Source organism: Phocoena phocoena, chromosome 21 (genome assembly GCF_963924675.1).
Source record: "Phocoena phocoena chromosome 21, mPhoPho1.1, whole genome shotgun sequence".
NCBI lineage: Eukaryota > Metazoa > Chordata > Mammalia > Artiodactyla > Phocoenidae > Phocoena > Phocoena phocoena.
This window is the reverse complement of record NC_089239.1, coordinates 26,903,349-26,921,530: the sequence shown is the minus strand read 5'-3', so window position 1 is coordinate 26,921,530 and position 18,182 is coordinate 26,903,349. Positions and strand designations below refer to the sequence as shown.

Genomic DNA, 18,182 nt, shown 5'->3' with positions numbered 1-18,182 from the left:
ATACTTTCCAGAGATTTTTTATGTGTTTGCTTAACCCTGGGGCAAAGATTGTCAACCCAAATAGAAAGAACTGAAACATATTTATTTTATCCATTCAAGTTATCCTTGAACCTATATTGATATTAATAACCCCATTCATGAATAGCACATTCATGACAAATAGCATTTTCTTAACTTTAGGCCAAAAACATGAAGAAAAACATTTCAGTATAACATCTATATTGATCCCTTGAAGATCTGTAAAATGCAATTCAGAGCCTTTTGACGTTACAAGGGGCTTTGCTGATGGCAGGACATTGACAAGCACAAACAGAAAGCAATTCAGATGATGGAATTGCACACAGCAGAAGGAGATGTAGATACGTGATTTAGAGACATTTGGAAGGTCTGCTGAAATATGACATTTACAGTGTTAATGCTACCAGGACATAAGTGGCACTACCCACACAGCTACAGGACTGTGAGAAAGAAAGAAGAGAGCTTTGTATTTATATCTGGGAAAAAAGAGGCTTTTAGCAAATGCCTCCTTTAGTGGCCCCCGCAGCTGGACAGATCTCTGCAGTGTGTTTTTGTGAAAGTTATTTAACTGCTCTTGCGCTTCAGATTCTCAAAATGTAGAATGGGCCCACAGATCCTCCTCACGTCGCAGAGGTGGGGTGAAGATTTGAATGAAAAACATGCAGTGTACCCAGCTCAGCGCCTGATACATAACATGCCCTCGATTCCTTTGAGCAGTTATTAGAATTAGAATAGAACTGTGCTGAGCAATGATTACATCCCAGACACAGGGCTTGACCCTTATGGATCGGGAAATGTGCTTTCCAGCTACGTATGGCTTCACTGACTTAGTGAGGGTGGTAAAAGATCAGAACTTCTTTCCACGATTATCTCACCAGTATGAGAAATCACTCTTAATTTATGTGAATTAAATCAATTTCCTTTTGAGAAGCCCAGTTCTCCCATCTCTTCCTAAAATGTGCTGTGATTTCATGAATTAAGTACAAAAGTCAGGAAGTCAACCTCAACAGCAATTCTGTAGTGAACTGTCATTTGAAAAATAAGAAATAATTTTATTGAAAGGAGTTTTTTCTATTTTTCTATGATAATTATTGACTTGAACATTAATTGACAACTTGGTCAATTAGTCAGTCAATTTTTTTGAGCATATTTTATATGCTGGACACTGTTCTAGGTACTAAAAATATAAACAACCGACAATAAAAAAATAAAATTTCTGCCCTCATGGAGTTTACATTCATGTCTTCCTCAGAGAAACCACGGGAAGCCTGTTTTGACCCTGGAAACATAATGAATGGGACAAGGATTGGGACGGACTTCAAACTTGGCTCAACTGTCACGTACCAGTGTGACTCTGGCTACAAGATCGCTGACCCGTCTTCCATCACGTGTGTGATCGGAGCGGATGGAAAACCCGCCTGGAACCGGGTCTTGCCCTCCTGCAATGGTACGTATGGAACCGGTGTTTCCTTCAGGGATAACTTCCCTCTGGAATTTGGACTCTCATTTTGGAGACAGTTTGTACTTCCGTCCTGTATCCCCTCCTCACTGGTGGGGAAACCCCGCAGAGCAACGTGGGATAAGAACTTGACCTTCCTTGGTAATTTAATTTACTCAGTGGGTTAGCCATTCTCACAGATTTCTGGAAGGGGAGATATTTTTCTCTCACTTAGATCGTTTGGCATTTCTAACTGCTGTTTTTGTGTATGAGAGATGCGAATTACCAGTCTCTAGGTGGCCTCTGTCTCTCTGCTTCTGTCTCTGTCTGTCTCCCTCTTGCTCTCTGTCTTTCTCTGTTTCTCTGCCTTTCTGTGTGTGTGTGTGTGTGTGTGTGTGTGTGTGTGTGTGTATCTCCCTCTGTTTGTGTCTCTCTGTCTCTCTGTCTCTGCCTCTCTCTCTCTACATATATACACATACATATACATATATTACATATATAAGGATGTGTCATTTCCCCACAAATACCAACAGTTTGTAATTCCTCATGTACATTAAATTAATAAAAGCACCTATTAGAGGGTAAGGTCAACCTTCAAGAACAGGCAGTGCCATCCTACAGTGACAGAAGTCAGGTTGCAGTTGCATTTGGGGGGTGCTGAGAGGAGGGGTCTGAACACAGACTTCTGGGCTGTCCTCCAGGTTCTGTGTCTGATTGGTAGCTTCGTGGGACCCTCCACAGACAAAACTCCAGACTGTGTGATACACCTTAAAAAGGAGACAGTAAAATCCTGTGTTTTGTGACAGAAAGATTGATTCCAAGTTTACTTTAGGATGAACTCAAGGACCGGTTTAGTTAGATACACTGAACTGATGAAATAAAGATCTTTTCCTTAGGATGGCTCTGATGCTTGTAACTTCTGACCAAAGTGGTGTTTCAGAAAATTAGTACGTGAAAAATCCGAGCAAACAACACAGGCGAACAGACCTGACGCCCTGGGTTGCTCTGGCATGTCTGTGTTTCTGGGTTTGTATTATGACCCTGAGAGCTTTTCTGTTCAGGAACCTAGTCCTCCAGCCCTGCAGTACTCAAGGTTGGCGCAGACAGGGAACTTCACACACGTTTTCAGAGGAAATGAATAAATCAGGGAATAGCCAAAACAATTTCCAGTGAAAATTGAAGTCTTCCTAGTCTTACATATTTTATCCTCTAGCAATAAACTCAGAGAAATAATTATTGCTGCTTCTCGGATTCCAGGAGGTTCATGTGAGGGGAGAATGGTGAAGGGCACACGTGGCTGTGTGGGGCGTCCAGATGATGACTTTAATGTCTGTGTAAACGTTACAGTAAGCTTTGAGTCAGCGGCATCACAGCGCTTCTCTCTGGGGGTTAGAAGAGCATCCTCGTACGTTCACTAGAGTCACCTCAAAATGGCATCCTTAAAAGTGCACACTGTATTAAATTCAAACATACTTTGAACTTATAGGGGATGATGATACATTCTTTAGCCATAGGCTAAACGAGAAAAATGAGGTCACATTTAGGCAACAGATAAATAATCTAATTTTAAATTAGAGATTTTTTTTCCGTATCTGAAGACCCGTGAACTCAAGCGTAGTTTCTGTTAACCAGTCATCACATTTATGTGCATAAAACATACAACACTGGTTTTTCCTTAAGTTATTTATTTCAATTTAAATAAAACTAAAAATTCCAAATCATTAAACAGAAATGTCCTCTCCCATAGTTTATTTTGGATATCTCCAGGAGAACAGCACCTTTTGTGCTGAATTAATGCCTGTGGATCACTCAGATCACCAGTTAAACTAAGCGAATGTTGTTATATTTTAAACATTTTGATAGTTCATATATTAAGGGATGTATTTTGGGCTAGTGTGTTTTAAGTTCATGACATAATTTTTCTTTCTATTGCCTACATTTTTTTTGTTCATTGAGGTTTCCTGTTGAATTAGAACAGAAATGGAAACAGCCTGGAGTCTCTTTCATGGGTCAGAATGGCTTTTATTTACTTATGTTGTTTTTGGTTTACATTCAAATTTGATTGTATTTTGTTGCCTTTATATATGAGACATATACTCCAATTAACCAAATGGATGAGTCAGTTTCTTGTTACCATCTGCAATGAATACTGTTGCAGATCTTTTTTCATTTAGGAAATGATCTGTTTAATACATTAATTACCAAAGAGTAACAGCATACTTGTTTTCCTTCTCTTATCACATTAATATAAAAGAATTTCTAACATGAGAAAGACCATGCCTGTTTCTCAGGTTAACACAGTAACATGGACAGAGTAATTGTTAAGAATTAAATGAAAATTCTCTACATATTTTTCTCAATTTCACAAATGTTTGGTTGTGTTTGTAGTATGTTATGCAGTTTGCGTGCTTATCTTTAAATCTGGGGGAAAATGTATAAGCATAGTGCAATTTATCAAGGTAGCAGAGGACCTAAAATGCCATGTTTGTTTTCTTTCATTTTATCCTTTTTATTTTTTAGTGTTTTCTATTATCATAAAGTAATGATCTGTCATCCTACCCATTAACAAAATAAATTTTTGTAGTTATACTTGAACAAATATATCAGAAGATATAAGATTTCTGTTTGATCATTTGGGCATCAAAATATTAGCTCAGTGAAGATTTATTTCCACTTTTCATTTATGCTTGTTGTTTAAACTTTGAAATAGATAAACTTTTTAATTGAAAAGGGATATTTGCAAAATGATGTGCTTAAATTTTATATGTCTAAAAGAAAATAGATTTCCATTCTTCATTTGTACCTATTTTTAAAAATTTGAACTTTTGAGTGTTTAAGAAAAATTATAGTTCTGAAATAACCTGGTTGAATTTATATGGCTAATTTTCTTAAAATTAAGTTATATATCTAAACTGGTGGAGTGAGGCTCCCGGCATTTCACTGAAAACCTTGAGCTTTGAAATTTAACTTACAGAAATTTCCTCTATCTAAAAGTGAAAAAAGTTTTTTTCTATTTAAGATTGTAAAAAAAGCCATGGTAAGTGTTTTAGGTTGATAAAATTATTATGAGTTAAGGCATCAGCATGAAGGCTGCTCTTAGCTTAGTTAAGGGAAATCTCTACTAGTTGATCATAAATAGATTATAACTGTCAGGTTTTTAAGCTGTCTTCCTTTGACTTTTAGAGTATGACTTCAGTTTTCCAGCTGCGTAAAGCTGGACCTGGGAAGTCTCCTGCCAAATCATCAATGAGGTGCTTTGACACTAGCATCAGCATTCTGAGCAGCTTTATTAATCCTGGAGAAAGTTCCATCCATCAATTAGGACTTAACATTCAAAAGATTTGACACGTTATCCCCCATTTCTGTCCTTTTTAATGCTTGAAAACTGTCACATTAAGAAGAAGTAAGGGGCTTCCCTCGTGGCGCAGTGGTTGAGAGTCCGCCTGCTGATGCAGGGGACACGGGTTCGTGCCCCAGTCTGGGAAGATCCCACATGCCGCGGAGCGGCTGGGCCCGTGAGCCATGGCCGCTGAGCCTGCGCTCCGCAACGGGAGAGGCCACAGCAGTGAGAGGCCCACATACCGCAAAAAAAAAAGAAGAAGTAAGCTACAGAAATATAAACTTTCTCAAATACTGAAAAATAATTCTGAATTCAGATCAGAGAAGGTGTATCTAGGATAAGAAGGCATGCAGTCAGGCCACAAAGGGCACAGCTGAGGTGCAGTTGGCGTCACTTCAGTGGATAAATCGCATCCTGAGCAGATGAGCAGACGTGGACCTCTTTTTAAGTAAAAATATGAGGAATTGAAGTATTCGCAGTTTAATCCCGAAACTGGGATTTAGTTGAAAGTCTATTTTAAGATGTTTAACAATAGTATTTTGAATATCCAACTACAGTATTTTTCTATTTTCTCAGCAAGAGCAATGCCGAGAGTAACAAGATGATCAGAGGGAAAATAAACACACACACACACACTCCCTCTCTCTCTGAACTGTTCATATAACACCTCATCAATGTACCTGCCCTGACTTTGTAGTTTTTGGGTTCCTTCAGCTTTCAACTGAACTTATAGGAAGAGACCCCACACCCACTAGTAACTATACATGTCACTCTTGAGCTGAATCTACGATGAAAACACAAAAAGAACTAAAAGTAAACATTACTTTTTTTTAGTCCCACAGTAATATAAAGACAATAGAAAACTGAAATAATCTTTGTATCTCTTAAGTTAATATGATGGTTGATATCAACCAGAAAGTTCTGGTAGGCTTTTGACGTATTGATAACTTAAGAATTTTTCTTTATCAGACCTGTTTTTATTATCATGACAACTGTTTTCTTTATTGTTTTAGCATGTCTGAGAACGTCCTTAAAAATAATATTAGGTCTCCCTCTTAAGTTGAATTACTTTTATTCTCACCTGGTCAGTCTTTGTTTTTCTTTTTATTTTACTTTTGATAGCAATGTAAGATCAGATTTTAACTGTGATATTTTGTTAAGTTTTTGAATAATCATGCCCATTTGTTCAGTGCTTTCATTTTTAGGTCACTTGTCACTTGCCATGTGGTTACGCATAGCATGTAATTCTCCGTTGGTCTGTTTCAGCCCCCTGTGGAGGCCAGTACACTGGATCAGAAGGGGTGGTCTTGTCACCCAACTACCCTCACAATTATACAGCTGGTCAGATCTGCCTCTATTCCATAACGGTACCAAAGGAATTTGGTAAGATTTTCTTCTTATTTTTAATTCACCGTCATATCTCTTTCAGTGTTAATATTTCCATAATTTTATAAACAAATATCCCAGCTCTTGGTATAATAAAATAATATAAAAGAAGATGACTTAAAGTAACAGGTTTTCCAAACATGTCTTATACAAGATCCACTACAATTCTTTTATCAGTGTGATATAAAATTCTTCAATTTCCTTCTCGGATTCTGATCCAGAATAATCAGAGAGAATAAATGTGACTTTGTTCTTATTTTTGTTAGAAAAAAGCATTTCTCCTTTGGTAGTTTAGTGTGTAGAGGAGGATTGCAGCCTCACATGTGAACCAGGGGAACACTGATCAGCCTGTGGGGTATTGGCACATATATGTGGTTATTGATTATGCTGGAAATCACTGGATCAGTGAACATACCTTTGAGTGACAGGAGATGTAAAAGCAGGCAGAGTCCTATCTGACCCCTCCAAACTTGGCATCCTGGTTTCCCTCCTAAACTTTGCTTCCAACCTGAGCCAGTTTTCTGGGATGGCTTCATTTCTAGAAGATCCTTCTCTGGTGGTTTCCTGGTGGTTTACTCAACACCGGATCCCCACATCTTCCCTCTCACTCTTGACCAGGAAAACATTTTTGTGTTAGATTCTTTCCTGGAGTCAACCAGATAGTAGCTTTTATAATTTTATGGAATAGTTCCTTTTTCCCAACAGTAAAATTTAGAACCCAACATAGTCAAGGTTTTTTTCTATATACTCAAAATAGCAGCCATCCACTCACAGAAATAAAACATAAAAATTCTAAGGTTAGATTCTGTTTGAGGGAAAACATTTAAAAAATACAATTATATGACAAGAAAGTTAATTTCTGCTTAAGAAACTTGCATATGGGAGACAAATGATTCCTACGAACTTCTGTTATATTAATCACAGGCTTCTTAAAATCAAATGAAAAGCTCCCCCCAAGCACTTATTCCAGCATTTGGTATTTTAGATCACGGGCTCTTCATGATCTGTGTGACGCAACTTGCTTAGTCTCTTAAGCCAAATCGTTTAGCTTCTGCTTTCCGCCAGTTCTCGAGGATGGTTGAGTTTTCAGGCAAGGCTTTCCTTGTATCATCTCGCCATGATAAGAAGAGCATGTGCCTGGGACTTGGAGAGTGATGGATGTGAACACGGAGACCAAGGCAGAGGCAGAGGGACCAGCTTCCCAAAAGGCAGAGAGTGGGTCCACCTTATGAGCAAATGGAAAATATCAATCTCATTTAAAAACTGAAAGACTGAGCTTCAAAATGTTTATTTTGTTATAAAAAAAATGGACAGTAAAACTTAGAACAGGTCCTAGGCTTTCACTCTTTATGCTGGACCAGTGCCTCTAAAGTCCCTTATTTAGCCTCAGTTAGTACATTCTTTCACCTAAATTCCCAACAACATTCCTCCAGTTACTTTCCCATGAATATTCCTTTTATTTTTATTCATGGATACTTGACAAAATATAATTATCACAATAGAATGTAGCAGCCAGAGTTTATGATTTTGGTTCATTATAAAATTTTGTTGAGTTGTCAAAACACAATTACGACTTTTCAGCAGAAAAAAGTTATACTCCTAAATATTGATAATAAGTTCCCAATATGAAAGGTTTAATGGCATAAATTTATCATATTCTATCTGGGCAGAAAACTTTAGTCTGGAATAAAATAGTTATAAAGGATCCTTAGTAAAAACCTATACTACCTTATCTATTATTTTTTTCCCCTCTTCCTTACTCTTTTCTGAGAAGTGAATCGACCAGTTAACAATTAATTCAATGATTGTGATAAGTGCTAAGATGAGTAAAATACTGTTTGGGTGCCTGAGATGCCCAGCAAATATTATGGGATGGGGTGACTGTCCCTATTGTGGGAAGGGGTTTCTTACACAAGTTCCCAATGGGAAGTGTCATGGAAGACAGGTCATCAGTTATCCTGATTTCCTCCCTATTTTCATCCAAAAGCGTCACCAGAGTATCCTTTCTAAAACAAAACTCTGATCATGAAAACACCTCGATAAACGTTTTCACTCACTCCTCTTGCCCCCAGAGCAAAATCCACACGTTTCCTGGCCTTCGGGGCTCTGAAGTCTCAGGCCGTGCGGCCTTGCTCCCCTGCCCCCTTTATCCACTGAGTGTTAGCAAAGCAGACGTTCACCTGCCAAATACTGCTCCTTTTGTTTGCTTGCTGAAGTAACCCCTTGTGTCCCATTCTTACGCAAAAAGGGTTTCCTTTCCCATTCATTAAGGCTGAAGCTGGAATGCTCTCTCCCCCAGGAAACACCATTGTCTCCACAGCTGGAAACCACCCCTCCCTCCCTACACGGCCCACGCCCTTCGCCTGCACTTTCTCATCCCCTGTCTTCCAGCTGCAGCAACAGCCTTCCTTGACCAGCTGTGGCCCTTGGCAGCCGTCTGCTGTTCAGGCCCTTCTTCCTTCCCGACACCCACACTCTGCCTCTGTATTTGTTGTGGCAACTACCGCAGCTTAGCATGTGATGTTCCTGGGACAGAGTTTCTATCTTGATCGGCCCTTCATTCTTAGTGTCCACTATAAAGCTTATGCTTTCTAAGCATTTCTTGAAAAGAATGTAGGAATTACGTGTGTGAGTTTCACTTTTCTCCTACAAACGAGACTCAAGCAAGATGAAGACTGAATGTTGAGGTGGGGGGACAGTGAAGGGAGGGCTGTGCACGCAGGAGCCTCCCTCATGGGATCCAGAAGAAAGTTCTGTCCCTCTTTCTAGCGCCTGTGTTCAGAGCACTTCAGCCACTGGGAAATTCACCTTGCTCACATGCTTCCTTTAATTGTGCTTCTCTAGGAGATTATAAAATCTTAAAGTACTATATATACATATGCATATATTCTCTTACATATATGTGTGATATATTATACATGCATGTATATGTGCACTGTATGTAATACATATATGTAAGAGAATATATGCCACAGATAATATATGATATGATATAATGTAATAAAATATAATATAAATACACACCAGCTGCTATAGTTAGATTTTCCTCCATTTTGCCAACACATAGATTAATTCTTTCATGTATAACTGATACACACACCTCCATTTCTTGTTCAGAATGATTTAGAATGATTTTAGTTTAAACCTTTCACATAGATAATTGTTGATCGTTACTTGTAAATGGAGACTAAATCACAAGTTTTTCTAAATACTGTAAAGGCCCTGTATGTTATCCATTTGAATATAAAACTGATTAAATTTGAAGTAGTAAAATACTTGCAATGTTTTACTTGGAGGAAGTGTGTTCTTGAAATTTACGTAACCTGTAAGATATATAAACTGTAGAGTAAAACAAGTCAGAAATTGCTATGATATGTTGCTGAATCGTGTATAAATTGTAGTGAGTTCGTATGAATTTGGCACTGTCATAATCATAGGTGAAGAATTTTAAATTCCCCAGCTAATTGCATGCTTTAAAAACCAACGGGTATCTTGATTCCATACCTACTGTTCACTGAATAAAATGTCATTAATTACTCTTAAAGAAATAGGACCACCTTATGGTTATTCTTCTACTATCCTAACATAGTATTATAAGAGAAAAACAGTCTTCATTTAATGTTCAAACTGTACATGGAACAGTAATTTTATTCCTTTTATTAAGTACCAAAAGATCAAGAAGCAAAACAAAATTGTTTAAGCAACAGAAAACTTTTAGAAAGCAGAGAAAATAAGCTCATTTTTTTTACAGGATTCTTAGGATCATGATATTTGGGAGGTATCAGTAAACAATATGATCACCATTTTCATTTCTTTCATTTTAAAAAAGCATTTTGTGCCGACCCACCCCCTCTATTTTCAGTGGTATTTGGGCAGTTTGCCTATTTCCAGACAGCACTGAATGACTTGACAGAACTGTTTGATGGAACGCACCCTCAGGCCAGACTTCTCAGTTCACTCTCTGGGTCTCATTCAGGTAAACTTTCAATGAATTTTGTCTTTAATTCTAGTTACACAGCCAGGGTAATTAATTTTAAACTCGTCTGTTTTTATTTTCATTTGTGAAGGAGAAATTTAATCACCTTTGAACTTGCTTGCTTGTTCAGTAAAATCTTATTTTCAATGTAAAATTTCAAATGTACTTTTATCCCACATATAAAATCACCTGTCTTTATCATTTTGCTTACTAAGATTGTGGAAAATATAATATCCATCTCAGTGAAAAATAAAAATATCAGAAAAAAGGGGTAATAAACTATCTTGTTACTTTGCATTCTATTCTAAGTGTCCTAATCTTCCTGAAGAGAAACACTATTGACATTTTGGTCTGACTCATTCCAAACTTTTAAATGCATACATGTGGAGATGCACCACAGTCACACGTCTATAAAGGTGCAGATGTGTATACACATACATGCATTCACGTGTGCCCCTATATATGCATGTAAACATACATGGAACTTCATAAAACGTGGGATATTTTTCACAATTTAATTTTTATCCCATACATTCATTTAAAATCACATGTAGAGGTCTTTCCTATCAACAAATATGAATATACACCAAACACCATTTGCTGAATAGTATTCAGATGGGTTAGTGAAGGAGTTTATTTACCCCAACCCCTCATGGATGTCATGGCCCTCTTTCCTACCACTGCTACATTGTCATCATTTACCAACACAACATCAAGCCATACTCCTGCGTCACAGCCTGTGATCAACCAAGGCTAAGATTTGGTTATTTCCAGTTTCTCAGTATTACTAACCACAGGTCTTAAGACCTATGTCCTGTTAAGACCAATGTCCAATGATGTAATGTCCAGAAATGCATCAGAAGATACACATTTAAAATACGGATACATCCTGACAAATTCACCTCTGAAAAGCTTAAGCGATTCACACGCCCCTCAGCGTACTTGAGACCATTAGTGCACATTAAGAGCTGAAAAACACATTTCACAGGTTTGTGTTGGTTTTTTTTTCTTCTGAGTTCTTTATTTTTTTAAAAATCAGCTTTGGATTCTGAGACATTTTCTTAATTCTGAGTAAAATCCTAGCAAGTAACTGTCAAAGTTGATTCTGAGTCAATGATTCACCTGCTTCTATTTCCCACATTATCAGCTAATTGGCCTATATCAGTGCTTTCTTCAAAAGAAGCATAAAGGAGATCACGATGAAAACAACATTTTAATGGAATGTCAAGGCAAGAACAGAGTTTTTAAATCTTTGTAGAAACAATGTGTTTGGGTTCTACATGCCAAAGCAAAGTTTTATGGAAGTTCAAAAAGTAAAAGTGCAATTCCAAGTTAATGATTACTTTCCCAAACATTGTCCACCACAGGCCGTGCAGTGAATGGATCCTGCATGTTATCTCTGTCTGTTTTTCCCTCCAGGTGAAACGTTGCCTTTGGCCACATCCAATCAGATTCTGCTCCGATTCAGCGCGAAGAGTGGGGCGCCTGCACGGGGTTTCCACTTCGTCTATCAAGGTGAGTCTCTGCCACCTCCGCCCGGCTCCACACACTGCTCGTACCACTGCTTTCAGCACCAAAACATCTGAGTTGCACTTTTTCTTAATATTTAAGAATTTGAGGGTATCCGTGTATTTAGAATGAAATTATTTAATAAAAATATTAAAGTTTTTTCTTTTGACAGTTAAGTGTGATACTTCTAAGACAAAGATGCAATAACGCTTCGATTATCTGGCATGATGACGAAACAAATATTGATTAGATTACCTTAGTATAGTGCAACACAATTTGCAAAATGATTTCAAGTGTGTTATAATATTTCACCTAACCTAGTTAAAATTAAGTAAAATATTTCATAATAGATTTTAGTAACTGTCTTAATGAAATACATTTAAAATGCATGGTACAATTTCAAATCTTACTGTAAGAACTAATTGTCAAGGAAAGGTAACAAAACCAAACTAAACCCAGAATACCATCCATGTTTCTATCCCTTGAAATACCTATTTTATTTTGCTTGTATTCTATTAACTTTAGGCACTTTTACCCCTTTATAATTATTTTTGAATTTGGAGCTTATTCAAAATGCTTGGGATTGCACAAAGTTTCTGAACAATGCAGTTTTTTTTCCTGTTTCTAGTTCACCTTCAGTTTGCATATCCATTACATGAATTTGAAAATACACCCTATGGACTGTCCGTCCACTTTCAGAGGCACAGAGCCTGACTCTGGATCTGACCTGCGATGACTGTACAGCTGAGATGGGAAAGAGGTTGTCATCTTCAGTGATAAACTAAGAATACTTAGCTTTTCTAGGTCTCAGTTTTGCTGGAGGCTGGATAGATTACAGGCCACTCTTGAACATTTTCTTCAGAAGTGGAGGAGAATCGCTTCCTGGCAATGACTTCTTTCCTTTAATAAAGACTCCTCCAGAAAACATGCTTGACAACATCATGTTTTTCATAAAATTATAGAGAGTAACAATCTGTCATATCATTCATAAATGATTTTTGATAATCGCACACTGTGAAATGTATGGCCTCAAAATATTTCACGATAAAAACCCTTCAGTGTTCGGCAATAAGATGATTTAAAAGTTACGGAAAGAGTGAGAATGATGTTTGATGGGCAGGTAGGAGGAAAAATATCTCTAATCTAGTTTAAGGAGCTATTGCTTGGGTGATGATGCTATTACATTAAAATGAGTTACATTGTTCTAATTAAACCTTTTTTAAAATATAAATAATTAAACCAGTATTTTTTAAAATGAACTTTATAGGAGAGGGTCCAGTTTAGGTGACTCACCGCTCACCCACTTCTAATTTTCTTTAAATAAACTCTGTGTTACTTTGCAGAAGCAGATTCACAAACCAAAGTAAGTTGGCGTGACCTCTAAGGAAACTGGACCGATTGGTTTAAGTACATTTTTTGTCCTGGAAAAATTCAAGTTCCTGGCATTGTCTGCCTCAATCAGGGACTTCCTTTAATTTTTGATGAAGATTAGAAAATTGATCAGATTATCAAATAAAATATCTGAGGCACATGACCCTATGTCTGTCCTATTTGCACATGTTATCTTCAGAAGTCATGGTTTTTAAAATTATATTTCCTGTTTTAAAGCAACATATTATCATTAAAATGTATAACATACATAAAAGTGAAAAGAGGAAATCATTTATAGAAGGAATGTATTTTCCTTGCACTTAAGAATATGTCTCTAACATACTCAGTATTTCTCCTAACTTAAGAATATGTCTCTAACATACTCAGTATTTCTTCTAAAGTTCCAATATATCTCCTTATCTTGCTTTGTTCCTACAGTGAGTTTATGCAAAAATGGATGTCTTTTTATCAAAGCCAAATCCTTCAGATCTAAAGAACTAGAATCATGAATGCAATTTATAAATCACTCAGGAGCACCTGGGAAAGTTTTCAGACCATCTCAGAAGTTAAATTGAACATGGCCTTCTGAAAGATAGTAGTTTAGTGGAAGACTAGACATTATTTGAACTCTATTGTGTAAAAACATTCTGAATAGTGCTTTCACATACCACATACGACTCCATTCCTCCATAAGTTATTAAAGCTTAAAATTGCGCAGGGACCTTCTGACTTGCATGGCTATGGGCTGTGTAACCCTTGTTCACAGACAGTTCTGTTGTAAAGAGCTGTTCAGACTTCGGTGGAGAATGAGTGCAGGTGTCAGGTACAAAAAGCCGTAGTACGCGACCCAGGCAGCTCCTGACCCTCCGTGTCGCCCTGGTGAACAACACGGAGAAGGTGGTGGTGAGGATGTTGCTGCCCCTCTGATCTGGTGAAGAAATGAAAGTATAGAGGCTTTTTTTTTTTACCAAGTATTTTAACTTTTATGTCTCTGCTGGGTTGTATTTGCTTGTTTGCTTTCCATGCTGCTTTGGAGTAGAAGGGTACATTGAAAAGTGAGGGAGGTAAGAGGGTGCATGAGGATACATGGGCACCCAAGAAGGCTAATGGGGTGACCCTTCACACCACAGTGCGTCCTCCTGGAGCGAGAGTCCCTGTAATCATTCTAACAGTCACTTCTGGACACTGTAACATCTCCCTTGAATACTTAAGAGGAGTGCCTTTAAACATGAACGTGTTCAGAATGTTTTAGATTTCCTTTTACGCATCCAGGAGAAACCCCCCGTCCATCCCCACTTGCTAACACCCTGGAACTCCCTGAATGTCCATGGTGGGGATTCCCATAGCTGCCCCTCCTCTTCCTAAGCTCTGGGACCAAGAGACTGGCAGAACCTGCCATCAGTAAATGTGGTTCTACAGGTTTTAATGCTCTTTGTCACTCCATAGAAAATATACTACCCCTAATGTCAAGGTCTTCTAGGTCAATGCAAACATAAAAATCAAATAGTCCTCAGAAACCCGCCGTGTTGGAGACTCACCTACTATTTCTTAACAAGTTCAGCACCGTCTCTCCACACCCCCGGTGGGGGTCCCCTTTCCACCACGGTCCAGAGGAGCTGTCTCTAGGATGGTGAATAAAGTCGAGAATGTGAGTTTGGGTTCTCAGTGGGATGAAAACAGTGATTTTATTGCTGCTCGTGGCTATTGTGGTCATTGCAGTCTGGCCTACCAACTAGTGGCCGTCAAGGACCACCGCCGTGACACCTTGCTGGGCTGGAGAAAAGCCCAGCATCCTCTTGGTACACGAAACCCACTCTCATTAAAGTCCCTTTGATTCTATTCTGTGAAGTAGTTATGTTGCACTTAGCAACTTTTTCTGGCCCAAAATACACACCTTTTAATACTAGAATCAACCTTGTTAACACTGGAATCGACACAAGAAGCGAGCTATGTGGCCACAGAGACCAACAAAGGCAGAGCAAGTACTCTTTTCTCCTTTCCTGCTTACTCTGAGGCACATCCTCATCCTCTCTGCTCTGTGCACACGACTGAATGTGTCTGTGTTAAACTTGGTGGTTGACAATGTCTCATCAATATACTATTTGTAATTGTCTTACATTTATGCCTGCTGTTTCCACAGATCGTCTATTTTTCTTGTGTGTTTCAGTGTAGAATTCAACCCGCCTTTTAGTTCCCTCAAAATAACTCACTCACACCAAAATTAGTAAGCCATGCAGGACTTACTGAATATTTCAAGGGGAAAATGGAGCTGTGCTTTTATGTCAAACCTCCCCACTGTGCACAACTTACAAATGCCAGTTGGCCACGTCTTTGTCTTTCCAGGTCACATTTCTCATCTCCCAGCCTCACCACACAGCATCCTGCCTTTAGCCTTCCAGCTGCCGGTCTCCCAGACTCAGCAGCTCTCAGGACTGTCCTCTGCCAGGGTTTTCCTAAAATAAACAGATACCAGAAACAGAGCTAGAGAGATGGAAATGCTTTTTCTAAGTTTGGGTAGGAGGAATTTACAGTAAGGTTTTCTTTGCGTGAGGTCCTTCCTAGGCACGCAAATACACGTTTTCGTTGATTTTCCCCCAGGCCTCATGTTTCCTCAGATGGCGTAAATTATACAGCTTAGTTGGTTTTCCACTTCTAAGAAACTCACATTTTGTTTCAAGAGCTTATAAAATGCATACTTTTTACAAAGGAGATTGAGCATAAAGTTTTGTGCATAATTCAGTGATGTATGCTTTGAATTCACCGACTAGTAATGGCTTGTCAAATCAGATTTTTAAACTACGAGGACAGGGTGATTTTCAGAAATAGAATATGTCCCTGTGTCACTAAATGAAATAGGAAAGACTGCTTCACTTGGACAGTTACTCTTGTCTGCATTCAGGTTTATTTTATTATCGTTGTTGTTCTCTTTCACTCCACCTACTCTAAAAGAGGTGCAGTAAACGAACTGCATGCACGCATCTGTAGCTTAGAGCATTTGTGGTGATGTAAGATTCCATCACATTATGTTCCCCTTTTCCCCATATTCACAATATCGCCCGTTTTCAGTGTCATGAAAGTCCCAGAGAATACCACCCAGTCTCTGAACCAACACAGTCCTCGGCCTGAGAAGCCAATCACTGTGTTCATCACCGTCTGTTCCAGGCTGACCCCGTTCCCTGCCCACCTGGCACTGGGCTGATTTCAGTCCTGCTTCACAGTAGTGCAGAGCATTTACTGAAAGATGGAGAATAATGGCTACCAGAATAGAATTTCTCTCTGATGTGGCCCGAAACCTCCAGGTGAGGGCAAGCCCCAGAGGGCGGGCTGAAAGGGACAAGTTCATCAGCATGGATTAACTGCTGGAATTTCCCCCCAGATATTACATGCAGTTTTGATGCCTCTATTTCCTAGGTTTCCTCTGTCTCACTTTCTCAGATACTGAAAATTGGTTTCTTAGCTTTGCAAACTTCTTCCTCTAAAAATTGTCCTCCATCATTTCATTCAAATGCGGGTATTATTCACTTATTGTTATTTTCCTTGAAAATAGACAACTCTGAAGTTCATGAAGAAAGGTTTAATAGTGACATGTGTACAGATGACCCTCGGTGGTGTGTTTCTCCTCATTTGTGATACCCTGGAAAAATGCTATGTTTGAGGCCACTTAGACAAGTGTGGAAGCTTGGCCATGAATACAGGGTGCTTCCCAAGTAGTTCAGGACAAATTGAACAGTTAAGATTTCTCCATATTTGTAAAAAATTCTCAAGAATTGATAGCGGAATATCATTTTATGTATTTGTTTATTTATTTATTTATCACTTTCATGCTACTGTTCAACTGTAACAAAAAACCCAGACATAAAAATATGGCAAATATAAGTTTTAAGCCATATTTTATTACAGTAGAATATTTTATATTCTGCATTGTTTTCAGTTATAGAAAAGAACATTCTGAAGTATCATTAATTTTATTGACTATAGCTATTAGACAGTATACACAATTTTATTAACTTTTGCCTTCTGATCAAAAATATTTCAACACTGAATTGAAACGTAGTTTCATCAAAACAGTCTTCTGACTTCCATTCTCATAGAATTGCTTCCTGACCAGCAATTTACCCAAATGGTGTCTGTTATTGTTCAGGTTCAATTCAAAACAAGATGCCAGTGTATTGGGGAAAGGATCTTAAAGACAGAAGGATTATTTTTAAATAAAATGGCCCCTTTCGAATGAAGGCACACGAGGATGGCGAGGAACGGGGTCTTGGAGACAATAAACACAAACTGACTTTTAACTCAGGGACAGAAGCCAAAAATGCAGACTCCCAAGTGCATACCTTGTGGCTCTGTTTCTCAAAGAGTCTGTTTGGGGTGGCAGACCCCTTTGCCACTGAAGTATTTTTCAAACTTTATCTCGTGCCTCTTTTTATAAATAGAAAAATCTCATAGCGATAATTCGCTGCCTATCAGTGAATTCTGATCTACAGCCTGAGTACACATCTCACCGGAATGAGGCTCAGCCGCCAGGCCCAGCATCAAAGACCATAAGATCCACACTCCGTGGAGAACCTGGGGACAAGAAGAAAGTACGGGGTGGGGGGTAGTTACAGGATGCAGGCTTGTGCTGGGGGACCCGGGGCGGGACCGCGGGCAGCATGATTTTGCTTGGGATTCACCGCTGTCAGGGGTTCGCTGTGACGATGGGCATCTTTGTTTTTACGTCGGGTGTAGAAGGAACGGAGCAGGGCTGCAACTGTGATTAGTAAAGGTCATGATTCATGTTAGTCTGGAGAGGGGAATTTCTGTTCTTTTCTGTGGCTTGCATAGTGTCCCCAGTATTGCTTGTGATCACGAACAGGCAGTGACCTCGGAGACTGTGTGTGGTCAACAGGAGGACAGCCAGCTCTCAGGCCGGGCAGCAACCAGGTGTCGGTGTCAGAGCTGCTCGTTGTCTTTCTCCCAGCCTTCAGGCCAAATGATGTCCCCACCAGCTGGACTATATTATTAAACTTTGTTCTTTGCTGTATAGACTCTTTTTTTCATTTCCAAACCGACAGTTATAATATTAGATACGTTGGGGAAGTGTCAGCACTCCCTCCAGCCCCAAACTGCTCTCCCATCCCCACCTCCCACCTCGGAGAATCGCT

The 18,182-nt window shown here is 38.8% G+C and overlaps 1 protein-coding gene across 1 annotated transcript in view; it reads left to right on the top strand.

Annotated features, from left to right (window-relative positions):
- The window catches only part of CSMD1 (CUB and Sushi multiple domains 1), a 1,433,388-nt gene that overhangs the window by 1,226,951 nt on the left and 188,255 nt on the right, over window positions 1-18,182 (top strand). The window contains exons 30-33 of the mRNA XM_065899861.1: window positions 1,271-1,465; window positions 6,063-6,179; window positions 10,045-10,158; window positions 11,578-11,673. Coding sequence (XP_065755933.1) covers window positions 1,271-1,465; window positions 6,063-6,179; window positions 10,045-10,158; window positions 11,578-11,673 — 522 coding nt within the window. The remainder of the gene's footprint in view (window positions 1-1,270; window positions 1,466-6,062; window positions 6,180-10,044; window positions 10,159-11,577; window positions 11,674-18,182) is intronic.